Source organism: Drosophila pseudoobscura, chromosome X, assembly GCF_009870125.1.
Source record: "Drosophila pseudoobscura strain MV-25-SWS-2005 chromosome X, UCI_Dpse_MV25, whole genome shotgun sequence".
Lineage (NCBI taxonomy): Eukaryota > Metazoa > Arthropoda > Insecta > Diptera > Drosophilidae > Drosophila > Drosophila pseudoobscura.
This window is the reverse complement of record NC_046683.1, coordinates 12,869,613-12,895,712: the sequence shown is the minus strand read 5'-3', so window position 1 is coordinate 12,895,712 and position 26,100 is coordinate 12,869,613. Positions and strand designations below refer to the sequence as shown.

Below are 26,100 nucleotides of genomic sequence, written 5' to 3'. Positions count from 1 at the left end.
GCGGGTACACGGCTACGGGTATGGGTAGGGCTATAGCTGAATTATCAAACGAAGCCAAATTCCTTTGGTTTTTAAAGAGCTAACAAATTCTGGGGGACAACAAAATACCCCCCACTAGCAGAACTTGTTCCATGTGAAAGCCATTAAAAACTCAAATCGAATCAAAACTCAACCAGCAACAAAAATTAATAGAAATATTCACAAATGAGAAAACAGAAAAAAAAAATGAAAGAAGAAAAATGTCTGAGCCAACGAGTGTTACAAAAAAAAAAAGAGGCATATGGATATGGATGATCATATGGAGAATGATGGTATGGTATATGGTGGCTATAGGGAGCGGAATATGAAAAAGGCCAGGGGCCAGAAGGCAGGGGCATGGGGCATGAGGCATGGGGAGACCTGCAATGTTATGAATATGAAAATCGTTTTAACGATGCGACGCGACGCGCAAAATATACGCCACATACGAATATATCTAAGTCAAAAAAAAAAAATATAAAGTATTTTTTTCGATTTTGAGTTGTTTTTTTCATTTTCTTTGGTTTGTTTTTGGCTACGTATTTACGTCACAACAGTTTTATGACTCTTTAAATATTAATAAAAACGCACATCAACAAAAAATTAATAATAATCAGACCGATATACAGTCTATACGAGTATGTGTATGGATCGACTCGGAAAAGTAGCCGCCAAAAAGCAGAGGGCGAAAATTCTATAGAATCTTTTGGAGACCTACCTCATGGATCGGTTACGGGAGCGAGACACACACAGCGGAACGATTCAGTTTTGGGTTTGTGCGGAAAAACTCTAAAATAAAATCGGGAACAACTTTGATGTTTCCCCCTTCATTCTTGCATTCTTCCGGGGAGTGCGACGCGAAGAAGAATCACCAGAAAAAAATGGAGAAAAAAAAATAAAAAATAAAAACAATGAATGATATAGAAAGTATGCTTTCTCTTCCTGCCACGCGGAGTCGGAGTTTCGCGTCTGTTGCTGCGGATAAGCGCGACGGAGGCTGCTGCGGATGCAGATGCGAATTACGGGTGTGAATGCGAACACGGAGACGGAGACGGGTACGACGGCGCGGCTAAGTAGGCACTGCGGCTCAATGAGCGGCTCAACGGTTGTTCGGTCCAGTGGTTGAATCTACTGCTCCTACTACTACTGCTGCTGCTGCTGCTGCTGCTCTAACTGCTGCTGCTGCTGCTGCTGCTGCTGCGATGCCTTGCGTGTCGCGTGTCGCGGCTCTGTACATCGCGGCGTATACGCAACGACTATTGGCCCCACTGACGCAGCGGACGCGCTGGAGACCGTCTGTGCGAGACCCAGACGCAGACGATGCCCGCGTCTCTGCAGGCGACAATCGGCAGAGAGCCCGAAACGGATTCCGAATCGGAACGAATGCAGCCGCAGTCGCTGTTCGCTGTTCGCGACACAGCAGCAGCAGAAAAGGCAGCAGCTGCGGCTGCGGCTGCCGCTGCGATGCTTTCAACCTGAGCTTTTTCGGCAGGCACTGGCAGTGTCACAGGCATGTTCACGCTTCAACGTTATCACGCTTTCGATATCGACAAAAGCTCAACACACCGCAGCGCAAAAGCTCATAGCCAAAGCTGAGCAGAGCAGAGAGCGCAGCGCAGCGCAGAGACACAACACAGGGCAGCGCAGTCACGACTCTCAATTTGAAGGTCAGCAGCGACCGCAGCCGAAAGCAGACCGAAGCAACAATCGTCTAACCCCGCCCACTCGTCGCTCCCTCCCTCCCCATCAAAAAAGTGCCAAAATGCCGGTCCTGCAGAAGTTGAAGTTCGCCGATGGGAATAAAAGAGCCGTGCCATACTCCGGAGAGCGGTGGAAAGTGGGCCAACGCCGCAGACACCCGCAACGGTATGCAGAGAATTTTCGAAATTCCAATTCGAAGCCGAAAACAAAAAGCCCATTCCAGTCACAGTTACCGTTACCCGAAGCTTGCGCTAGAAAAAGTTCTCTACTTCCGCATATAGCCATTTTCCACATCCGATTTCGACCATACAGAAAATTAATGTAAGCATCATTAAAAGAAATACGATTTCAGTGAGTAGCCCGCCCACGATCTGCATTTAAAAGCAAACTAACTAAATACCAAAAATCATCTCTAGTCGCTTCCAGCGGACTTGTGTTAATCCAAACTCTAGAGGGCAGTAAATGGTAATCCAGGATATACCGATTTGTCGCAGCGAATTCAGGCAACGGAAGATCCGCGCCCAAGATAATCCGCTAGTGAATATAATTGCGGGTGACATGGAACCAAAGTCAGACCCCTTCCTTTCCTCCAGCGATTGTCGAGAGGTCTCGGGGGAAGAGGCCCTAGCTGTAACCCGGGAGGGCAATGGTGACATTGCACTATGCCGACGATCGTGCAGTTCCCAACTAAACGGTCGGCATCTGCAACGCTAACGGATGCCACATCGAGGGACCATACAGGGTGAACGAGGACTGGACTCTCGTCCGGCACCAGAGAGATGCATACACTAGAAGTATCCAAATCCAAATGCAAATACACACATAAATACAAATAAATATGCAGTTATTCAGTGGTTGTTAGGAAGTGACTTGAGCTAAGACTTTAGGTCTATTATAAACCCAATTAGCACATTGGTAAGGAACTGATTTGTCGAGCCCCAGGCAGTCCCAGACACTGATCCACTGATGCAATGAAACGTACAATGTGGGTTGAGTGCCCAGACAGGTCTATACTTCATAGATAGATACAACGTGTTGTAAGGACCAAGTGGAAAAATAAAGGATGCGAGCGAGTCGAAACTTTTGGTAATAAATATTGTGTGTGGAATACGTATTCGATGGGAATCCGATTTCGGATTATTCTGATGCTCTCAACAGGATAACTTCTTTGGGTCTGGTGCCCCATCCTGGAATATTTCGAAACCAAAGCTCAATAAAGCTCATGCTGGAAAGCTCTCTGCGGCGAAAGCGCTGCTGCAAAAGCCTTTTCCATGGCAACGCGAAACGAGGAAACCGTTACCCCAGACGGATACCAACGCCAACAACAACAGTAAAGCAGGAAACAGAAAACAGAAAACAAACAAGCACGAATATCTGTCAGGCGAGCGGACTATAAGTATATCTGTATAAAATATATATCAATTTATTGCCAGCATAGAGAGACTTCTCATCGAAATCAAAAATGTCCAAGGAGATTCCCATTCCGGGGACGGTTTCGGGTACGACGATCCCCTCAGCTGCTGGCAGCGAGCCAGCCGTCAACCTGGTCGTATCCTACGTCGACGAAGCCAACGAGTCGAGCAACGTGCAGGACTTAAACAGCTCGATTGTCCTGAGTGGAATGTCAACCTCGAGGTCGAGGTCGCGGAAGACGCGACTCAACTTCCAGAAAACGGGCTCGATGGCGGGCAGCATCGGCCACAGGTCTCGGAGCCCCAGCACCACCAAGATTACGACGGGCGCCTCGCTGATACCGAATCTCAATCTGGTGATCAATCGGATGCGGGCCAGGCAGGACGACGCGTTCGTGTACATGGACTACATGCTGCCGCACGACAGCGAGTTCTTCACGCCGTACAGTCTGCGGGAGGTGGAGTACGAGGATCTGGATCCGTACGAGCCATTCTTTACGGTGACGCGGCACGGTGTCACGTTCTGGCATTGCTCGGAGAACTTCTTCACGCCGCTCGACCAGTGGCAGCAGGAGTTTGTCCAGTTCCTCAGCATCATTCAAATCCGTTCGTTCTCCATTTTTCGGCTGTGGAAGGGCTTCAAGGTGTGGGAGAAGACCATCAAATGGCGCAAGCTGAACGAGGCACGCGACTACCTGCACAACAACCTCTTCATTGTGATCCCACAGCTGGCCAGGGCCATCCTACGCATGCGCGCCGAGATCGTTCAAATGGAGCGTCTAAATTTCGTGAATATCAGCAAAATTGAAAACTGGCATCCGTTCTACTTCCTCGAGACGCATATGCGCATCTACGAGCAGCTGCATCGGATCTTTCACGACTTTCGTGCACAATTCGGCGTTACAATATGTGAGTGAGGAAGAGTACCCAGAGTCCCCATACCCAATATAACATATGAATCCCCCCCCCCCCCTTATTAAATGAATCGACAGTTCGCGCCTGCACGGATGCCATACAGGCGCGTGGCTTCTATCCGGACGATGAGGTCAACTACTATCCATCGATGAAGAAGATGCGGGAGTCACACAGCTTTATGGATCGGGCACGCAAGCGAGCCTTCTGCAAGACCCTGACAAAGTATGGGCTCCCATTGATAGATTGATATCCGACCTGACATTCACTTCTCCTTTCGTCTACTTCCGTAGCTTTCTGACATACTCCGACATGATGGTCTATCAGATGCTGTACCGCGTCACCATCAAGAGCTTCGAGGATCTGGCCCACTCCTTCGAGGTGCACGATGCGGTGGGGCCAACGGAGGCGGACATTACCAGGCACAGTCGGACGGATAAGCGGGTCGAGAGACAGCGGCCAGCAGAAAGTCCGCAGCATCCCTTCTTCCTGGCGATGCTGCGACTGCTGCCCGATCGCATCGACATCGAGCCCTCGGAGGAAGTGATCAAGATCATATTTCAGCGCATCATCGGCCTGATACTCGAAACAGTCCTGGAAATTCGCCCATTTACAACAGACCAGTACTTCAAACAGTACACACAGTGAGTCCCCGTCTTGAAACGGAGCGAATGTATTTGATATTTCATTGTTCTCTCATTTCACGATCTCCCCAGGCCATCTATAATGGGACGTCAGGAGGAGGTGCTGTACGAGGGCGCTCCCGATCTGAATTGGCTGCTTCGCGCCGATGTCAATTTCCAGTTCAATCGGTAAGCCTGATACCGATACCATAGGATCGCACTCATCTGCAATTCGATGCACACTTTGCCACAGGAAAAATATCTTCTATCTGCTCCGAAAAGCCTTCGATCGGGCTCGCATCTATACGAACCGTTTCCACGACATCCGCGAGAACTTCGAGATCGACACCCAAACAGATCCTGAAACATTGAGCAGCGAACGGGGTGAGCAGTCCTTTCCAAGGAAAAATATCAAAACCAGAAGATCTGATCAATCGGTATCTTCACAGATCTGACAATGCTGCGCAACTACTGCGATCGGTATTGCAACAATGTGCGAGCCCTGGACGGGATCTTGGAGCATGTGTACCTGGGACTGCTGAAGCTGACGCAGACAAACTTCAAGGATGCGGTGACGCCGGTATGTCAGCGGCTGCAGAACGTCCTGGCCTTGTACCTGCCCAAGCTGGCCGAGCAAGAGACGACGCGGCTGTACGAGGAGGGGCAGGACTTCTTCGGCCGGATCTGCTTTGAGCCGCAGGAAACGCTCGATATTGTGCGTCATATTCGGTTCCTGGACACGTGCAACACGGAGCTAGATGAGATATTCAATGGTATCGACTATGTGCACGATCTATTGCTGATCATCAAGGACTTTTCCATACCGATCGATGACGACCGCAAGGAGGACTACATGGACACCGAGGACTATGTGAATCGCACCAAGGACACACTGCACGAGATTCAAGAGAGGCGGCAGGAATTCATCAATCTACTCGAGGAGGTCATGATGGATGACATCTTTGCGCTCAAGGAAGAGATACACGAGATCGCTGTGGAGGCCCTCGAACCGTGGCTCTTGGATGTGAGTATTATCCGGGGCGTACCCGTATCCGTATCCTTATCCTTACCCCTCTGGATATCCCCTCCCGGTAGGCCAAATCCGAACTGATTTCGGTTAACAACAAGCTGGAAGCGCTAATGGACCACCTGAGTCAGTGCAAGGAGCGGGCCGAGGAGTACATCGGCTACCAGAAGGAGTTTCGCATCGATCTGACCATGTACGAGGAAATGGACCAGGCCTTCTACGACATACGAATGCGGCAGAACCTATACAAGACAATGAACGATTGGGAGGAGGCTCTCGCCGAATGGCTGGCGGCCGATTTCAACACGTTGGTCGTCGCCGACATGCTCGAACTGAACTCGAAAACGATCAAGAACTGCCTGCAGTTCCAGAAGTATCTTCCGGAGAACAACATTGTGCCGGTGCTGCAGAAATCTGCCGAGGCGTTCAAGGAGAAACTCCCCGTCATTGGATATCTGCGTAATCCCAATCTCCGAGCTGTGAGTGCCCGGGACAGCAGTCCCTTAGTTGCTTACATCCTTGGACACTTATGCTATGCTTTTCTGTCTGTCACAGCGCCACTGGACAGAGATCGAGGAGCTGTTGGGCCGCAAATTCTTCCAGGAGAAGGACATCGTGATTGACACCTACGAGGAAGTGCACGCCTTCGATGACGAGGCCATTGGCGAGGCCCTCACGCTGATCTCCTCGCAAGCCACCGGCGAAATGCAACTCGAGAATTTGCTGAAGACCATCGAATCGATCTGGAAGGAGACCGAACTGTCCATCGTCTCCCATCACGATGCGAAGGATGTCTTCATTCTGGCCGGCACCGAGGAGCTGCAGGCGATACTCGACGATTCCAATGTAAACATCAATACGATAGCCGCCTCCAAGTTTGTGGGTCCCATCAAGAACAAGGTGGATGAATGGATCACGGACATGGATCAATTTGGCAAGACCTTCGGTGAGAGACCCACCTCTGCTTCTATTCCTCGATCTTCACCTAACGCTCACTCTCTCTCTCTCTCTCTCCTCTAGAGGCCTGGATGGACTGTCAGGGTGCATGGATCTACCTGGAGGCTATTTTCGCCTCGGCGGATATTCAGCGCCAGTTGCCCCAGGAGGCCAAGATGTTCTTTCAAGTGGACAAGAGCTTCAAGGAGATTGTCCGCCAGGCCAAGAAAGTTTCCCTGGCGCTGCCCACTATGTCCAGTGTGGAGGTATACGATGCCCTTGTGGAGAATAATCGCCTGCTCGATCTCATCTCGCGCGGCCTGGAGGCCTATCTGGAGGTGAAACGTGTGGTCTTTCCCAGGTAGGGGTCCGTCGCGTTCCGTGGATAGGCGGAGTACACTTCCTCCTCTTCCGATTAGATTCTACTTCCTGTCCAACGATGAACTTCTGGAGATTCTGGCCCAGACCCGCATACCACAGGCCGTGCAGCCGCATCTGCGCAAGTGCTTCGATGCGATCTACCGCCTGGAGTTTGGCTCCAAGGACAGTGGCGATGACAAGGTGGTGGCCACCAACGATATCATCGCCTACCTGTCGCCCGAGGGCGAGAAGCTGCAGTTTGGCAAGGGCCTGAAGGCGCGCGGCGCCGTCGAGGAGTGGCTCAGCAAGGTGGAGGAGGCGATGTTTGTCTCCGTGAAGCGGTACATGCGCTTCGGCTATCAGTGCTACTTGGCCAAGGAGCGGGAAGAGTGGTTCCAGGATCATCCCAATCAGGTGGTGCTCACCGTCTCCCAGGTTCAGTGGGCCGCCGACATTCATCGCATCTTCGACAACAAGGAGAAGAATCCAGCCAATATTCTGGAGAAGATGGCCAAATTTGAGTTGAAGTGCCTGAAAGATCTGGGCGCCCTGGCGGCTCTCACACGCCGCAGCATCACCTCGCTGCTGCGGAAGATCCTTTGCGCGCTGATCACCATCGATGTACATGCCAAGGACTCGGTGCGCATGCTCATCGAGAAGGAGGTGTGCAAGCCGTAAGTTCAAACGAATCAACGCACGAATCCGTTCTCTTCAGACCCTCTTCTCCTCACTTCCTTCACCAGCACCGACTTCAATTGGCTAAAGATGTTGCGCTTCTATTGGGCGAACGAAACGGAGACCGTGTACTCCCGCATGGCGGCCGCCAACATTCCGTACTACTACGAATATCTGGGCGCTGGCGGTGTCCTGGTCCTCACACCACTCACGGATCGCTGCTACCTCTGTCTGATGGGCGCTTTCCAGATGGATTTGGGTGGGGCGCCCGCGGGGCCAGCGGGCACAGGCAAAACGGAGACCACCAAGGATCTAGCCAAGGCGCTGGCCAAGCAGTGCGTCGTCTTTAACTGCTCCGATGGCCTCGACTACAAGATGATGGGCCGCTTCTTCGCGGGTCTGGCTCAGTGCGGTGCCTGGTGCTGCTTCGACGAGTTCAATCGTATCGATATTGAGGTCCTGTCCGTGATTGCCCAGCAGTTGATCACCATCCGAACGGCCAAGGCCATGAGGGCAAGGCGGTAAGAGCAGAGCAGATCAAATCAGGTGGTCCTTACGGACGAGCAGCTAATCCCTCTCCCTTTTCCCCAGATTCGTCTTTGAGGGTCGCGAGATCAAGATAAATCGCTCGTGCTGCGTCTTCATCACGATGAACCCGGGATACGCGGGACGCACGGAGCTGCCCGACAATCTGAAGGCCCTCTTCCGCCCCATCTCGATGATGGTGCCCGACTATGCTTTGATCTCCGAAGTGATCCTCTACTCGGAGGGCTTCGAGGATCCCAAAATTCTCGCCCGCAAGATGGTCCAGATGTACCAGCTCTGCAGCCAGCAGCTCAGCCAACAGAATCACTACGACTTCGGCATGCGAGCCGTCAAGTCAGTGCTGGTCATGGCCGGGGCCCTGAAGCGTGCCTCGCCCGATCAGCGCGAGGACATCACCCTGATCGCCGCCCTGCGTGACTCCAATATACCCAAGTTCCTCGCCGACGATGCCGTTCTTTTCCGTGGCATTCTGAGCGATCTTTTTCCGGGCGTGGAGCTCCCAGACTCGCAGCATCCGAATCTTGAAGCGTGCTTGCTGATGGGTCTGCGGGAGAAGAGCCTCCAGCCGGTGGCCACCACCATACGCAAATGCCTGCAGCTGTACGAGACGATGTGCGTCCGCTGGGGCGTGATGCTGGTGGGTCCTACGGGCGGTGGCAAGTCTGTCGTGCTGCATGCTCTGGAGTTTGCGCTGGGCAAGCTCTTCGAGATGGAGGTGCAGGACCCGAACTTCCGACCCGTTGTCATCCAGACAATGAACCCCAAGGCGGTGTCCATGAACGAGCTGTACGGCTTTGTCGATCCCAAGACGCTGGAGTGGCAGGACGGACTGCTGGGACTGGCCGTGCGCACAGCCGTCAATGTAGAAGGTGAAAGAGTAGATAATCCTTACATCCTTCGAATTCTAACCGAATGACTGAATCTTTGACAGATGAAATCCATCAGTGGATCATGTGCGATGGCCCAGTGGATGCTGTATGGATTGAGAACTTAAACACGGTCCTAGACGACAACAAGATGCTGTGTCTCGCCAACTCGGAGCGTATCAAGCTCACCGCCTGGATCCACATGCTGTTCGAGGTGCAGGACCTGCTGCAGGCCTCCCCCGCCACCGTCTCGCGGTGCGGCATGGTCTACGTGGACCCCGCCGATCTTGGCTGGCTGCCCCTGATCGACACCTGGCGGGAGGTGGAGATGCGCCAGAAGCTTCCCCCCGCTCTGGCCGAGTTCCTCTATAAACTGTTCACAAGTAATTTCGAGAAGGCCCTGAAGATCGAGCGGAAGCGAGCGGTGTACACCATCCACCAGGTGACCAATGCCAAGGTACGTCTCTGCTGTGCCCTCATCTCATCGCAGGTGGAGGCCATCAAGTGGTCGGCATTGGGTGACGAGCCGGCCAAGGAGCTGCTCACGAAGATCTTTGCCTGGAGCGTGCTCTGGTCGATTGCCTCGAACCTCAAGGATGCCGAGAAAGTAGGCTACGAAGAGCAATGGTCCCGCAACATTTCCCAACATCCGAATATGGAGTAAGACCAAAAGATAAATCCTTACATTATTGAGATAAAATCCATATCCAAAATCCAATCTACCATAGCCTGCCCAAGTATTCAATGTGGAACTATCGCGTGGATCTGGAGAACCGCGATTGGGGCTCATGGCTGGACATAATGCCCAAGTTCCAGTTCAGTTCGCAGATCTCCTACTACGACATGCAGGTACCGACAGTGGACACCACCAAATACGGGTAAACATCCTCCACTAGAGGTCTTCATAGAGGTAATCTATCATTCCATTCCTCCCCAGCTATGTGGCTGATCTTCTGTTCAAACGTAACATGCCCGTGATGTTCACGGGGGAGACGGGCGTGGGCAAGACAGTGCTGGCCATCAGTTGCATGAAGCGTCTGTCCGAGGGCAAGGTCATCCCAGTGATACTCAACTTCTCAGCGCAGACGAGCAGCGTGCGCACGCAGGAGATGATCGAGGGGCCGCTGGAGAAGCGGAAGCGCACCCAATTGGGGGCGCCCGTTGGCAAGACGGTGATCATTTTTGTAGACGATGTGAATATGCCCAAGCTGGACACGTATGGCAGCCAGGCGGCGATTGAGCTGCTGCGGCAGTTTCTCGACTTCCAGGGCTTCTACGACAGGGAGAAGCTATTCTGGAAGGAGATCCTCGATGTGGTGCTGGGCTGTGCCTGTGCCCCGCCCGGGGGCGGTCGCAATCCGCTCACACCCCGCTTTGTGCGGCACTTTGCTTTGTTCTCGCTGCCGAAACCCAACGAGGAGACCCTCACCCAGATCTTTAATGGCATTCTGTTGGGCTTCTTGGGCTCGTTCTCCGGCGCTATACGCGCTCTCTCCGAGCCGATGGTGACTGCCTGCGTGGATGTCTACATGCGGGTGGCCAACGTGATGCTGCCGACTCCCGATCGCTCTCATTACATCTTCAATCTGCGGGATCTGTCCAAGTGCATTCAGGGCATACTGCAGGCCACGAATCTTCACTACAATATGGAAAGCCAGATCCTGCGACTGTTCTACCACGAGACGACGCGCGTCTTTCACGATCGCTTGATCAACCAGGACGACAAGGATCTGTTCAAAAGCCTCATGAAGGATGTCTGCAAGCTGCACTTCAAGCGCGTGGTAGTCCAGGACGACGAGCCGGCGATCCTCTTCGGTGATTTTATGATCTTTGGCAAGCCAAAGAACGAGCGCATCTACGACGAGATCAAGGATCATTCTAAGCTTGAGAGTGTCCTCAACGACTACATCGTGGACTACAACTCAATGGCCGTGGGCAAGCACATGAAGCTGATCCTCTTCCAGGACGCCATGGAGCACACCGTCCGGCTGGCCCGACTCCTGCGCAGCGATCGGGGCAACGGCCTCCTGGTGGGCATCGCCGGCATGGGCAAGCAGTCCCTCACACGATTGGCCTCCCACGTCAACGAGTACAACTGCTGGCAGATCGAGATGCGGCGCAACTACGATCTGAATGCGTTCCACGAGGATCTGCGTGTCCTCTACCGCATCGCAGGGGTAGGTCCATCCCTATCCCGGGATATGCCATCAGCCTTATACTCTTTGGATCTTCCCACAGATTGATAACCATCCGGTGACCTTCCTGATGATCGACAGCCAGATCGTCGAGGAGGAATTCCTGGAGGACATTAACAACATCCTCAACTCGGGCGAGGTGCCCAATCTCTTCGAAGGCGACGAATTCGAGAAGGTCATTCTGGATGCCCGCGATCCCTGCAACGAAGTACAAAAGCCTGAGGTGAGTATGGGGATAGAGGAGACCCGCCCATTCCCATTTACATTCGTATGATAACTGACGGATCATCCTGATTCCTGGTTAGACCTGCACCCGGGACGACATCTACAAGTTCTTCATCAATCGAGTGCGAAACAATCTCCATGTGGTAATGTCGATGAGTCCCGTGGGCGATGCCTTCCGACGGCGCTGCCGCATGTTCCCCTCGCTGGTCAACTGCACGACCATCGATTGGTTCACCAGCTGGCCCACGGAGGCCCTCTACTCGGTGGCCCTCGGGCTGCTCACAAAGATTGCCCCAAATATGGAAGATCGCGTCTCCCTGGCCAGCACCACAGTGTTCATGCATAAGGTAGGGGATGGGATAGCTATCGCCTGATCTGTGATCTCGAATCTGTTATGTGTTCTTCTGCAGACCGTGGAGGATGCATCGGTGCGTTTCTACAAGGAGATGAAACGTCACTACTACACCACGCCCAGCAGCTACCTGGAGCTGCTAAAGCTCTACCAGAACCTGCTCAAGACCAAGAACCAAGATATCATTGCCAAGCGGAAGCGCATTGCCAATGGCCTCAACAAGCTACTGGAGACCAACGAAGTGGTAAGTCCCTGGACCTGCAGCTACCTCGTACTCGCACAACGGAGATCCCACTCGTGTGTTCTCTCCCCCCACAGATTGCTGTGATGCAGAAGGAGCTGGAGGTGATGGTACCCCAGCTGGACGAGAAATCGGACATGATGAAGTCGCTGCTCGCGAATCTTACAACGGAGACCAAGCAGGCGGACACCGTCAAGCAGGGCGTCATGGAGGACGAGGCCAATGCCAAGGAGAAGGCGGCCGTGGCCCAGGCCATATCCGAGGATGCTGGCAAGGATCTGGAGATTGCAATGCCGGCACTGCGCGAGGCCGAAGATGCCTTGAAGGGCCTCACCAAGGCGGACATCAATGAGCTAAAGTCCTTCACGACGCCGCCAGCGCTGGTGCAGTTCTGCATGGAGGCCGTGTGCATCCTACTGGGCGCCAAGTGAGTATCATATTCGACACAGAAAGAGAGGGAGAGTGGTGATACTAGGGACTCTCCCCCACTTGCAGACCCACTTGGGCCTCGGCCAAGGCCATTATGGCGGACATTAACTTCATCAAGCGGCTGTTCGAATACGACAAGGAGCACATGAAGGACGATGTCCTGAAGAAGGTCAAGAAGTACATCGATCACAAAGACTTCAATCCAGCCGTAAGTACTCTTTCGGTTCTGCGACTAATCTGTCTCAGTCCCATCCTTAACCAAATCCAAAGACAAAAGTAAGACGAGTAACGCCCATTTCTATGGTACACGATTTTGTCAGTGGATTTTGTTAAATTTTCGTTGAAAACCCATAAATCCATCCCGTCTTTGGCTGATGCTTCTGTTCTCCCAATATTATCTTTTATAGAAATTCGAAAAGGTCTCGAAGGTGGCCAAATCGGTGAGCATGTGGGTGATCGCGATGGACAAGTTCTCGAAGGTCTACAAGGTGGTGGAACCAAAGATCAAGCGCAAGGAGGCCGCCGAATCGGAGCTCAAGGAGGTAATGGTCGTCCTCCGGCAGAAGCAGAAGGAGCTGGCCGCCGTCGAGGCCAAGATCCAGACGCTGCGCGACAGCCTCGACGAGAAACAGCGCGAGTTCCAGGTGATCCAGGACAATGTCGATCTCACCTACGGGCGCATCAATCGCGCCGGTCGCCTCACCTCCGCCCTGTCCGACGAACAGGTCCGCTGGCGGGAGACGGTCAAATCGCTGACTGCTGATCTGGCCTGTGTCCCCGGGGATGTGCTTGTGGCGGCCGCCTGTGTGGCCTATATGGGCGCATTCTCGCACGAGTATCGGCGCGACATGGGGGCCCTGTGGGTGAGCAAGTGCCGCGAGAATAAGATCCCCTCCAGCGGCGAGTTCAACCTGCTGAAGGTCCTGGGCGATGCGTACGAGATGCGGCAGTGGAATGTGGACGGGCTGCCCAAGGATAACATCTCCATCGAGAATGGCATCTATGCGACGCGCGCCTTGCGCTGGGCTCTGATGATCGATCCCCAGGAGCAGGCCAATCGCTGGATACGCAACATGGAGAAGGATAACAACCTCCAAGTGGTAAAGATGACCGACTCAACCATGATGCGCATCCTGGAGAACAGCGTGCGCCAGGGCTATCCGGTGCTGCTCGAGGAGATAGACGAGACTATCGATCCGGCCCTGCGGCCCATCCTCCAGCGGGAGACGTACAAGCACGAGGGACGCATCTATCTTAAGCTGGGCGACCAGGTCATCGACTACGATGAGAAGTTTAAGCTCTACATGACCACAAAGCTGCCCAATCCCCACTACCTGCCCGAGGTGTGCATCAATGTGACGCTGGTCAATTTCCTGGTCACCGAAAGCGGCCTCGAGGATCAGCTTCTAGCGTGAGTATCCATCCCCCTCCCCCCCCAAAGCCACTTGCTCTATGTAAGGTCCATTCCCTCTTTCCAGCGACATTGTGGCCATTGAGCTGCCTGCCATGGAGGCGCAACGCAACGATCTGGTGGTGAAAATCAATGCCGACAAGCAGCAGCTGCTCAGCCTCGAGGACAAAGTGCTGAAGTTGCTGTTCCACTCAGAGGGCAACATCCTCGATGACGAGGAGCTGGTGGAGACCCTCAACGATGCCAAGGTGCGTGCCGTGATAATCCCTTCTTTTAGATCCCAAACTACCCGTTCTTCTGCCGGCAGGAAACGTCCCTCATCATTGCCACTCGCCTGGTCGACACCGAGGAGACGGAGAAGATTATCACAGCCTCGCGGGAACGCTACCGCATTTTAGCCTCGCGCGGGGCCATTCTCTATTTCGTGGTGGCTGGGCTGGCCGAGATCGATCCAATGTACCAGTACAGCCTCAAGTACTTCACACAGGTCTTCTGTAATGTCCTGCGCCTCGAGCACCCCGTGCAAACCGTGGAGGTGCGCATCTCCGTCCTCATGGTGGACGAACTGAAGGCCATCTATGACAACATATCGCGTGGCCTGTTCGAGAACCACAAAATCATCTTCAGCTTCCTGCTGGCCCTGTCCGTGGAGCGGCAGGAGAAGCGCGTCTCCGATGACGAGTTCGGCTTCCTCACTCGCGGCGCCGTCGGTAATATCCGGCCGAAAAAGCAACCATCGACCACAAAGCTGAGCCAGATGGAGTGGGATGCCTGCATCTACCTGGAGGACAACTTTCCGGACACGTTCTCGGGCTTCAGCAGCGAGATCGAAAAGCCCTTCTTCCTACAGCTGCAGGACAACAAGGAGATCTTCGACTTTGCCAAAACAAAACAGCCGCCCACGGACAAGTGGGACAAGAGGCTGCGCATCTTCCACAAGCTCATGTTCATCGCCATCTTCCGGAAGCCCCGATTCCTGCTGAATGTTGTCAGCTATCTGCATGCCACCGTTGGCCGGTACTTCACCGAGGTCTCCGCCACGGGAACACAACTGAGCGCCGTGTAAGCTATCACCCTCCATTGCTATCCGTTCGATCCACTTGTTAATGATGCTCCCTTTCTTGGCAGCTACCTGGACACCTCCGAGGTGACGCCGCTGATCTTTGTGCTGTCCACGGGCTCCGATCCGATGTCGGGCTTCTTGAAGTTCACGACTCAAATGCAGTACACGGAAAAGTACTATTCGATATCGCTGGGGCAGGGCCAGGGCCCGGTGGCCGAGAATCTGATTGACAAGAGCCTGCGGATGGGCCACTGGGTCTTCCTGCAGAATTGCCACTTGGCCACCTCGTGGATGCGCACCCTGGAGACGATTGTGCGCAACCTGTCGCTGGGCATCACCAAATCGCATCCCGAATTCCGACTCTTCCTCTCATCTATGCCCATCAAGGAGTTCCCCATCAGCGTGCTCCAGAACTCGGTGAAGATCACCAACGAGCCCCCCAAGGGGATCAAGGCGAATGTGATTGGAGCATTGGCTGACCTCAAGCGCGACTTCTTCGAGCAGCACATCCAGAACGGCAACTGGAGGGCCATCGTCTTTGGGCTCTGCATGTTCCATGCGGTGCTACTGGAGCGTCGCAAATTCGGGCCACTCGGCTGGAACATCATGTACGAGTTCAGTGAGAGCGATCGCGAGTGCGGCCTCAAGACGCTCGACTTCTTCATCGATCGCGAGGTTGCCGACGACATACCGTGGGAGGCGATCCTCTACATCAACGGAGAGATCACCTGGGGCGGCCGTGTTACCGACTACTGGGATCTCCGCTGTCTGCGCACGGTGCTCATGATCTTTTCGTCGAAGCGCATCATCCAGCCGGAGTATAAGTACTGTCGGGGCGACGCCTACTATCGGGATCCGCGCAAGAAGACGCTCGCGGAGTACACGACCTTTGTGCAGGGCTTCCCGGTACTGGAGGATCCGGAGATCTTTGGCATGAACCAGAACGCCAATATCGTATTTCAGACCAAGGAGACGGACTTCTTTATCAGCACCCTGCTGCTGGGCCAGCCACGCTCATCCGCCGACGAAGGTCAGGCGGCGGAGAATGACATTTGCCTACAGGTGATTGCCCGCATCCAAGAGGCCCTGATCAGCAAGATCAAGCGCGAGCCCATCCACGACACCCTCTCGATGGTAGGTTGTGAAGTTTCCTCCCTCTCGTGGATGCAACATGAAGCAGATATTTCTGATCTTTCTACTTGCAGCTGGACAGCAAGGGACAGGTGCCGTCGCTGACAACGGTGCTGGTGCAGGAGATCGATCGCTTCAACATTGCGCTGGGCATCGTCCACGACAGCCTGGTGAATCTGGCCAAGGCCATCAAGGGTCTAGTGGTGATGTCCGAGGAACTGGAGAACGTGTTCAAGGCGCTGCTGGCCAACCTGGTGCCGGCCTCCTGGGCCAAGCGGAGTTTCCTCTCGGTCAAGCCGCTGCCGAACTATATCACGGACTTTCAGCGACGCATCGACTTCATCCAGCACTGGGCGGAGAACGGGGCGCCGCGCTCCTACTGGATTAGTGGCTTCTTCTTTCCCCAGTCCTTCCTCACGGGCGTCCTGCAGACGTACGCCCGACGCCGGGTGCTGCCCATCGATTCGCTGAAGATCGACTTTGACATTGTCGAGCGGGAGCTGGTGCAGCAGGACTTCTTTGAGGCCCACAATGCGAGCAGAAGTGTAAGTGTATTTTTCCTCTAAAAAGGATCCCTTCCCTATATATACTCTGGTATCCGCCCTGTAGGACGAACCCTTGTATGGCAATATAGAGGAATGCACCGATGCCGTCATCAACGTCCACGGGATATTCATCGAGGCCGCCCGCTGGGACCTCAAGCAGGGCGGCCTATGCGATGCCAAATTCGGGGAGCTGTACACCCGCCTACCCGTCGTTCGGTTCATGCCCTGTCTGGAGATCTCACCGAAGGTGCGATACGAGGCGCCGCTCTACAAGACCCAGCAACGATCCGGTGTCCTCTCCACCACCGGCCACTCCACGAATTTCGTATTATCCATCCTTTTGGACAGCCACAATGATCCCGAGTTTTGGGTGATGCGTGGCACAGCCCTTGTTTCGGCTGTCGTCGAGAATGTTTCCTAAAGGAAGGCGGGGAGTCTCTTTGTCTATGTTATTTGCTGCATCGCCCTGGGGCGTCGTTTATTTTGTTACTCTGTTACTCGCATGCGCTCTCTCTCTCTCATGCTGTTGTGTGTGTTTGTGTGTGTGTGTGTGCGTGTGTGTGTGTCGTGTGTGTTTTATGTACAATAAATGTTCTTAAGATTATGATCGAGGGGCTTTGTTTCGGGAGAGGCTATATACCATCTCTAGTACTATCCGTCTAGACATATCCTTTTTGGTTCGCTTTTTTGTTCGATTATATATAGAATATTTAATCTACGATACAAATGAGGGAGCAGCAGCTCAAAATGCGAGCAAGTTTATGGCAAACAAAAAATAGAGAAAAATCTCTTAATTTTACATTTAGAATATAAGATATAGTATGTTATATCATACGATATATGTATAAGTACAATACAAAACGTTGCACGTTCCCAAGTCTGTTTTTTTTTCTTGTGAATATTAATATTAATTTTTTGTAACAAAAATAACCTTCGAGAACTATAGTAAACCACTAGATTATCATTCCACCTCATTCAGAATTATCCAAAAACAGCACACACACACAGACACAGACTTTACCGATATACGCGATATATGCAGTATATATGTATGTATATACAATATTTCTTTTGGTTTCCTTTGATCTCTTGCAGTTATTGTATATAAAACGAAACACTTTTTGGGGATAGACAGATAACAGATAACGGGTTAACAGATAACTAAATTGACTAACGGCAAACGATATACGATATATCTGATAGATAAAGGAATGTCTTTTTGAGGGGCGGGGAAATTGGATTGGATTGGTTGGGGATTATATAGTTTTGTTCGCCTTTTCTAAGTACTAATACTGCCGCATCTTCTCCGAAATTTGGCTTGAAATCATGAATTGGGAATGGTTAGGTATATGGATTACAATAGGTTGTAGGAGGTTCCTTTGTTAATTAGCAAACGGGTAAATGGAATGCTAAATTAGTTGGATATTCTTAAAAACTAGTTATTGCTGGACATATCTCTCGCTATTTCTTTCGTTCTCTTGCGTGTTCGCGCTTAAGTTTGGGTTTACGTTTACGTTTCCGTTTCCTTTCGTTTCGTTTAAGTACACTTAACGTAACCTAAGTAAAATAGGGTATAGTATAGTACAAATTAGCTAAACAATGGGCACAAAAAAAAGATGAACAAAAAAAAGGTCGATAATAGTATTAGAATTATCGTTAGACCGGAGTCGTAACACCACATTCTCAGAAATCGTTCAATGGGAAGCACAATGTGGTCGAGGCGTTGGCGTAGGTCTGCCTATAACTTTTTGCTATCGATATCTATCCGAAGATCGGGCATCGAGCCGCGCGGCTGCAGGAGACTCCGCTTCTCCGGATCCTTGATCTTCTTCGGCTTGGGTCGGTTCGTCTTCGTGTAGCGATTGATCACCCCATCCGACTCATCCATCATCCGCAGTATGAGCGCCTGATCGGAGGAATCGAGCGGCGCAATCGAAATGTCACGCACCGCTCGGAACTTGCCGCAATTGTTTAGATGCTCGTTCTCCAATCGAAAGAAGTTCCACACAAATCGACTACAAAAAACAAAGAAGAGCGCAATGATTAATGGTCAATGGTTTCCCTCCATATAATCATCTGTGCGTACCGGAAGACCTCAAGTATGCCCGTAATGGAGGTCATAATATCCCCGCTAACAATCTTCATCTCTGTCAGATAAAATGAAAGCACCCAAATGAATCGCAGGGCCAGATCCTCAACAATTGCAAAGTAGTAGAAGCCCTAAAACCGAAATTAATTATTCATTTTGTATTTAAAAGGGGAAGGGACACTCACCGTCGAGGAGTAGACAACCTCTTCCCGCAGAAAGGTATTCTCGCCGGCGTTCTTGTCGAACAGGCCCCAATCCATCTTGATGTCCCACGTGTAGGCATAGCAGGAGGACACTATCGAGGCGATTATCCAGAGCCAGGTATACGGATTGTCGAATGTGCTGGCATAGTTCTCTAAAAACAGAGTAAATAGATTAGAAATTAGACAGAAAGATCTGCAGATCTTTAGATGTAAACTCACGGCTGTGGAACGACTTGAGGGTGGCAAAGATCACGACCAGGAACGTGGTCGAGTATTTGCCGGCATTCACCAGATGGGGAAAAGCCTCCCGCGAGTCGCGATACCGTCGCAGGCATTGGGCGAAACGGAACCATGCCGGCAGACAGTTGACAATCGGCCGGATGATGTAGTCCTTCTCCATGCAGATGGAGGCATCCTTGGCCTCCGACCAGTTGCCGTTGGTGAAGTAGAAACAGATGAGATACTCATAGTCCAGTATGGCGGTGGCCAGAGAGTTGAGCTGATCGCCCAGCCAGAAGTCGGCGAAGCCCACGTGAAAGAATGGCGCCGAGATGCAGCGTCCAGTGATCCGCCACAGCCAAAAGCGGGCATCGTGATGCAGCACATGGAACGGATTGGCCAGGAAGAGCACCATGATCAGGGTGAGTGTCAGCGGATTGATAAACGCCGGAATCGCCAGACTGGCGCTGTACAGAAAGCTCAGCATGCTGAGCGTCCACACAACACCGAAAATGGCCGCCAGCTCCATGAGATGCTGCTCGGAGAGATGGTTGCGTGGATCCAGCTCGAAGATGAGCACATGATTGACCCCCGATGACCGCCAGCCGTAGATATTCACGCCGATCAGGAAGATGAACTCGATGATTAGCAGGGGGCCGCGATAGAGGCGGAATGTGACCTTCAGGTTCTCCCCGCTGATCTCGTGGAAGATAGCCGAGAGCACCACCACAATGCCCAGGACAATGAAGCTGCCGGAGAAGAGGCCCACCTTGAAGGTGGTCCACGGACTCTGCTGCTCCCCCAGCGGCGGTACGCGCAGCCGTTTCATCGCCCGCTGGCGATCGCCGCCCTCCAGCTCGCCGGTGACCGTCGTCTCGGTCTCATTGATTATGTTGTCGATGTCTTTGTTGGTGAAGAAATGCGACGCCTCCACGTACTCCTGACGCCACTTCGCGCCAGTATCAACGCGTAACAGCTGCGCCGCCGCAAAGAGAAGATAAGATTTGGGGGTCAGAGATGGTCAAGGTTCACGGTGCTAAGAGTCGCTTCTGGCTCTTGCTCTTGCAACTCTAAAGGAATGTAGGTCAGTGCTCACCTTGTCATGCTTCTTGAGTATTTTGCGGAATCCAGTGTGGTTCAGATTCTGATAGTTCTGCAGGAGAATGAGGCTCAGATAGAACTCGCTGAAGGCCAACTTCAGTTCGCGGGCCTTGCGATCGGGCAGGGCGGCCAGACGCTTCTGTCCCTTTGACTTTTTGGCACTACGCTCGGACTCCTCGATGCAGGTCTTTAGCTCCGCATTCAGATTGGCAAACTTGCGTGTGGCCTCCGCCAGCTTTTCCGAGTAGAAGGTATTGATCTTCTTTAGCTCCTTGTCGCAGTAGTGAAAGAAGTTCTCGTCGAAGTTGGCAAAGTGACGCTTCAGCACATCATCCTCGACACTCTCCACCGAGGGGGCCTCCTCGACGGCCAAGTACAGCATGGCCTTCATTTCCTACGAGGTAATGCGGGAGTTTCGTTTCATTTGGGGATTCCCCTCTCGAATGATGGATTAAAAGATGACTCACCTCATAGTTGATGTACTGCTTGCGCCACTCGGGCGTTATGTGCGCCGACAGATGCTCGGCAAACTTCATGGCTCCGCCGGTTTAGGGTTTGCCTATAGTTTTGACTCCAAGGATTGTCTCCTTCCTCAATGGAAATGCGTCTGCAAGTGCAAAAAAAAAGGAGGCATAATTTTAGGGGAAATATTCTCTGCTTTTGATTTCCCTATATTCCCTATATTCATAAATTCCCTATATATTATTCCAGTTTCATCTTCAGTTTTCATTAATATCACTGGAGGTATTTTCACTGTCCCTGAGTTCCGTGGCAGCCATTTGGATCGTCTCTTTTCAAGTGTAAACGCAATTTAACGCCCCGATGGCCATACTAATGGGGGTGGGGCATGTCTATCCGTGATCAAGCATACACACATACATATATCTAATCCGTAGTATCTGGGGGGACTGGGCTATTTGCTTAGAAGCGATTTAAGCAAATTGGTTTACAAACGCCTCAATCGGACGATTGCCCCCACAATTGGCCCCGGCAATGACTTCCCCTCCTACTCCTACTCCTTCCTTTACGTACGTGTGTCTGTGTGTGTGTGTGTGCACCGCGAATGATAAGCCCCCCTCCGCAATCTCTTTACAGAATTATTGTGTAGTATCTCATTAACGTGGCCCGAATAATAAGCTAAGTAAATTGGAAAATTTTCGTCGCAAAGGCAAACACTATAACAAAAAAAATAAAAATAAACTCGAAAGATGGCAACATTTTAATCAATTGAATAAATATTGCGACCAAGCTCCCGATTCCCAATATCTCCCTTAACTCCAGTGGAGACTAGAGTACCGTTTATGTGGTCATTCCCCTTTGTTTCCAGTGGAAGCTACATAGATCTCCCACCTATTATGGCAGCGGAGGATAGAGCCCTTTCTAGTGCAGCAGGCTACAGTTCCTGCTCTTATTTTCCCATTTTCCCATAGTGGAGTGCAGGGTAGGAGTCAGATTCTGTTTTTAATTATTTTTATCGGGGGCTGGAGTCCGTTCTCGTTCCCATTCTCCCCCCTTCCATTGGAGGATGGAGTCCCGTTATCGGTTTACTTCCTTCCAGTGCACGCTTCAGTCCGTTCCCCTTCCTTTCTTCTTAATTTTCTTCTTCTTGAACGGAGAGAACGCGAAGCGAAGCGAACAAAGAGTGGGCTTAACACTGGAGGTGATAATTGATGGCAGGGTCAGTCATTCAGTCAGCCCCCTGTGGAAGCCGCTGTCTGTTGGTCAATTAACGTCAATGGTCAATGGTGGTGTTTAAATATAGACCTGCGACGCTGATTGATTAGAGCACTCGTCGAATAGTAACAGCTGATCGATCATCGATTCTCATTCAGCTTGCTGATTTAAAGGCGGGATTTAAACAGTTATCCGAACAATGCATAACAGAGTGCTCTCGTCCCTTATCGCTCCGCACCCCTCTCCCCTTGTTTACAGATTTCTCCTTTTCGGGCGGTTTAATTGCCACTGATAACGATACAGTTATACAGTTAACCGTATCAAACATGTGTGTGCTGCCATCGTAGCAACAACAGCGGCGGCAGCAGAAGCAACTAAAATTGACACACAAAGCCCCACACCCGCCGCTTCCCCCTTCCGCCCTCTCCAACAAACGAGACACATCGACACACACGAACAAACACACGTACGCAAACGACGCAAATATTTGATCAATAAAAACAAAACACGAAAGTAAAAAAAGGCACACACAAAAACTTTTAACTGAGCAGAATTGTCCGAAAGTCGTTTCTGAAAGTCTGTCTCCTTATTATCTGGAAATTTGATGATGCTTTTGTTGGTTTATGTCGTTGTTTTTGTTCTTGATACGCGATTCATTCAAACGATGAGTGACAGTGGGTCAGAGCGCCAGCGCAGCGTTTCTCTAAGCAATTGATGGAAAACCGAAAACCAATTGAAGGCCATTTAGCCATAGATTAACCGAAGAATGAGGGGAATAGTCTTTCAATTACATAAAATGACATATGTACATACATATACGCTGCTGCTGCTGCCTGATGCTGCTTCGGCTGCAGCTTGCAGTTACAGTGCAGTGGGCAGCGCTGCAAAGAGTGGCAATGGCCAATGGTAGAAGAGGAGCTCTATCCGAATTTTGTACAGAATTCGTTGCAGCAGCTCATTGCTATATATATAGACGGATTGTTGGACGAATGGATGTCTCTCAGCAGGCACCTGATCCACTCACAATCATTACTAATTGTCAACAGACACTGATTTATTAAGTAGAATGCTTATCATAGGGAAGCGCGCACACCCGAACACCTGCACACGAAGCAGACGACCATTACGACGGAATAACAACAACAAAGAGCCCACAACTGCACTTGTACCATATATCTGCTGCGGGTATTTCTGTTGGGACAATTATAACTATTTTGGAGGGAGAAGTGCAGTGGCAGTCGTTCGTCTCTTCCCGAATTTAAAACAAAATATCGCGAATCGCGAACCAAAATATCGCAACCCAAAAAATATCGCATTTCGACTAAAACAAACATGTTACTTATAACTGGTTTCGTCTGTCCTACAAATATTATTTACAGTGATAGAGCAACCGCGGAAGAGAGCGTAGTTTGCTATTAAAAGTTTAAAAAACCCCTACGTAGCAGGCTAAAAAAAATTAATGGTGAAATATCGGCATGTAATGCTGTAAAATATCGCTTGCTCTCTCAGTGCTGTTAGACGCACTCTGCTAGACGCTCTGTTAACTGACGCAAACAAAGTACGACTCGGGCAGAAATTTCACATTTCACGCAAAACAAAACAAAACAAAAAATTTTTGAAGGCAAATCAAGGCAGTTTCTGCTACTGCACTGACACGACCATGAGTACAACCTTCAAGAACATGAAACTGGCCCATTTCGGTGGTGGCGGAGCTGGAATCGTTGGCGGCAGTGGAGGTTCTGGTGGAAACATCGGCGGTGCCTTTGGAATGGCAATATCTGGCGGCGTGGCTGGTAAGATGCCCGTAAATGGCAGTGGTAGCGGAAAGGGCGCATCTGCGGCTGCCGCAGCCGAGTCGGAGGTGTTTCTCACGCCCAGCGGTGTCATCATACCCCTGATCCGTACCAGAGATATGCCAAAGAAGCTGCCCACCATGTCGGCAGCCCTACAGCGACCTTCCGATGACCATTTGTCGGCCGAAGATTTGGATGCAGTGCAACTCGAGCTGGAGCAGCTACTCTCGAATGTGGCTCTACGTGCGCGCGTCCTCAAGGCCGAATACGACAGTGTGGACAAGGATGAGAAGCGCAACGATCGTCGCAAATTCGATCGCGTGCCTGGATCGCCGCCGTGCACCAGCAACAACGCCATGCTAAATGCCATGCTGGGCATAGGAGTAGGCGGCGCCAGCGGCGGGTTGGGAAGTCCATCGGGCGTTTCGTCGAGTATGGCCAAGCGGAAGCGAGACGAGCCGACGGGCGTGCGCAAGAAGCACTCATCGATGACCATTCTGAAGGGCGGCCTCGGCCCGTCCGGCTCATCGAGGCACTCGAAGAACAGTCCAATGGCTGTGCACACTGACGACAGCATGGACTTTCTGCCGTCGTCGAACCTGATTCTGCCCATGCTGCCGCAGCTGCCGAAACTAGCGATGCCAAAGAACGATATGCCGAACAAGTTCTGGCTCTCGGTGGAGCCGTACTGCATGCCGGTGACCAATGAGGATCTACGTTTGATCGATGACCTCCTGGAGCAGTATCGCGGCCCGCTGGTGCCGCCTGTTCCCACTCTGGGGCCTCACTACTCCACCGTATGGGCGCTGGAGGACATGAAAGCCTTGCAGCCAGGCGGATCGCGCGTCAAATCGCAGAATGCCTCGGCCATGGTGAAGAAGGGCGACGGAATGGTGGAGGAGAGCATCACGGGTCCCCTCACCCAGCGGCTTGTTACAGCCCTGATGGAGGAGTCCCTACTGACGCTGCCCAGCGAGCAGGCGGCTGTGGGGGAGCACAGCAACAGCACCACAAGCAGCAGCAACGACAACTCCCACTCGCACTCCCATTCCCACTCGCACCTATCCTCCGCCAACTCGGGAGCTCCTGCAGCCATCGGCAACTTTCGACCCCTCTCCATGCTCAAGCACGGCGTAGGCATTGAGCAGCGCCTGAAGAAAGAGCTGCTGGAGAACGGCCTGATGGATGCCAGCGACTGTGCTCCTCCCGAAGACACGGACGATGTGCTGCACGAGATCAAGCGCGTCACGGCAGAAATCAGCACCGTCTCCACATTCAACAGCGAGGAGCTGAAGCGCCTCCGGCTGGCGGCCAGCGACGAGATCAAGCGCATCGAGCTCAAGCGCAAGCTTGACATGATTGACACTGAGATACTCGAGTGCTACAAGCGAATGCTGCAGTATCGGGCGAAGCGCAAGGGACACACCGTCGAGGAGAAGCAGGAGATCTTACGCCTCACCAAAGAGCAGCGCATTCTGGCCGACCAGTTAGAGCGCATGAGCATTCTGCCGCCCCTTGGCCCCTCCTCCTCTTCGATGGACGGAAAATTGTAGGACAGGGGCATGGCCTGGAGCTGGTGCCAGCTGGTGGCCATGCATCGGGCAATCGGGCAAAATCGAGGAGATGTCCTCTTGCAGCTGCAATGTTTCTGAATCCCTCCCCCTCTCTTGGCTCCGACAGATTGTACATTAACAAACATACAGATATACTTATATATACATATTTATATATTGATTTCATGTAGATTATATATAGCTTAAAAGAATACTCCTTCTCATTCACTTCCACTTGCACACACACAAAAACACACACGACACTTTCTGTATAGCTTTAGTTATCGCGAAGGCAATAAAGAGTGTTACCCTTTTATCTAGAGATCTGCAGAGTCTGTATCGTATCTGTATCTTCGGATGTACCACACCGCGCTCAGCGAACGCTGCCTGAGCTTTGAGCTTGATGCCACCGACAGGGCCAGCGAAGAGGCCTCGCTCGCCCTCCGGCATCGGAAGCTGCTCCCATCTTTGTTTACCCTTTGGTTCGATAAGCCCCCCACCAATCTTGCGGCTAATTAAATTCAAACAGTGCACAGTGTACACTGCCCTCCTTCCGTTCTATGGTGTTCGAACGGAAACGCAATCAGATTATAAATACATACTCGCATCGCTTAATTTTATTGCAGTCTCAAAAATACAATTCGGTATGAGGTAGCGTTAAGGTTCTTCATACAGTAAACATCCACTGGTACCAGGTGGATGCGGTGGGTGGATGAATATATGTATCTACATAATTAGATATTTCGTTGTGGCTGTGTGTTGTACTTCGTTTTGGCCGCGGTGCAGTGGCTTGGCATTTG

The 26,100-nt window shown here is 51.8% G+C and overlaps 3 protein-coding genes across 6 annotated transcripts; 2 read left to right on the top strand and 1 right to left on the bottom strand.

The window, feature by feature from the left end:
* The first annotated feature begins 3,123 nt into the window (after positions 1–3,123).
* Positions 3,124–17,272, top strand: Dhc16F (Dynein heavy chain at 16F). Its single transcript, XM_001354793.4, has 26 exons — positions 3,124–4,040; positions 4,124–4,268; positions 4,337–4,687; positions 4,760–4,855; positions 4,920–5,050; positions 5,116–5,690; positions 5,762–6,172; positions 6,249–6,639; positions 6,714–6,990; positions 7,049–7,663; positions 7,733–8,185; positions 8,256–9,079; positions 9,142–9,736; positions 9,805–9,954; positions 10,014–11,253; positions 11,315–11,494; positions 11,577–11,843; positions 11,907–12,092; positions 12,167–12,516; positions 12,585–12,726; positions 12,926–13,929; positions 13,997–14,177; positions 14,237–14,991; positions 15,058–16,126; positions 16,198–16,668; positions 16,733–17,272. The coding sequence occupies exons 1-26, from the start codon at positions 3,182–3,184 to the stop codon at positions 17,087–17,089; spliced, it is 12,075 nt and encodes a 4,024-aa protein (XP_001354829.2). The 5' UTR covers positions 3,124–3,181; the 3' UTR covers positions 17,090–17,272.
* Positions 17,118–25,628, bottom strand: LOC4815324 (xenotropic and polytropic retrovirus receptor 1). Of its 4 annotated transcripts, none has more exons than XM_015186219.2 (7): positions 25,610–25,628; positions 20,748–20,887; positions 20,276–20,674; positions 19,180–20,155; positions 18,943–19,112; positions 18,755–18,888; positions 17,118–18,683 (listed from the first exon to the last, which is right to left on the bottom strand). In XM_015186219.2, exons 2-7 carry the CDS (start codon positions 20,814–20,816, stop codon positions 18,407–18,409), a joined length of 2,025 nt encoding a protein of 674 aa, XP_015041705.1. In that variant the 5' UTR covers positions 20,817–20,887; positions 25,610–25,628; the 3' UTR covers positions 17,118–18,406. The 4 variants fall into 4 exon arrangements, with proteins under 4 accessions (XP_015041705.1, XP_015041706.1, XP_015041707.1 ...); XM_015186220.2 differs by lacking the exon at positions 25,610–25,628 and adding an exon at positions 23,124–23,224; XM_015186221.2 differs by lacking the exon at positions 25,610–25,628 and adding an exon at positions 22,768–23,212.
* On the top strand, positions 23,455–25,559 carry Ada3 (transcriptional adaptor 3). The gene has a single exon (XM_001354795.4). The coding sequence runs from the start codon at positions 23,615–23,617 to the stop codon at positions 25,298–25,300; it is 1,686 nt and encodes a 561-aa protein (XP_001354831.4). The 5' UTR covers positions 23,455–23,614; the 3' UTR covers positions 25,301–25,559.
* Positions 25,629–26,100: the final 472 nt, after the last annotated feature.

What these genes read in the sequence shown, in the direction of transcription:
- Dhc16F (XM_001354793.4), top strand. Translation starts at nt 3,182, where the DNA reads ATGTCCAAGGAGATTCCCATTCCGGGGACGGTTTCGGGTACGACGATC. An exon ending in ACAATTCGGCGTTACAATAT is followed by an intron (nt 4,041 to 4,123) that starts GTGAGTGAGGAA and finishes ATGAATCGACAG; the next exon opens with TTCGCGCCTGCACGGATGCC. An exon ending in TCCTCTACCGCATCGCAGGG is followed by an intron (nt 11,254 to 11,314) that starts GTAGGTCCATCC and finishes ATCTTCCCACAG; the next exon opens with ATTGATAACCATCCGGTGAC.
- LOC4815324 (XM_015186219.2), bottom strand. Translation starts at nt 20,816, where the DNA reads ATGAAGTTTGCCGAGCATCTGTCGGCGCACATAACGCCCGAGTGGCGC. An exon ending in TACTCAAGAAGCATGACAAG is followed by an intron (nt 20,156 to 20,275) that starts GTGAGCACTGAC and finishes GCGGCGGCGCAG; the next exon opens with CTGTTACGCGTTGATACTGG. An exon ending in AGGTTGTCTACTCCTCGACG is followed by an intron (nt 18,889 to 18,942) that starts GTGAGTGTCCCT and finishes TTTCGGTTTTAG; the next exon opens with GGCTTCTACTACTTTGCAAT.
- Ada3 (XM_001354795.4), top strand. Translation starts at nt 23,615, where the DNA reads ATGAGTACAACCTTCAAGAACATGAAACTGGCCCATTTCGGTGGTGGC.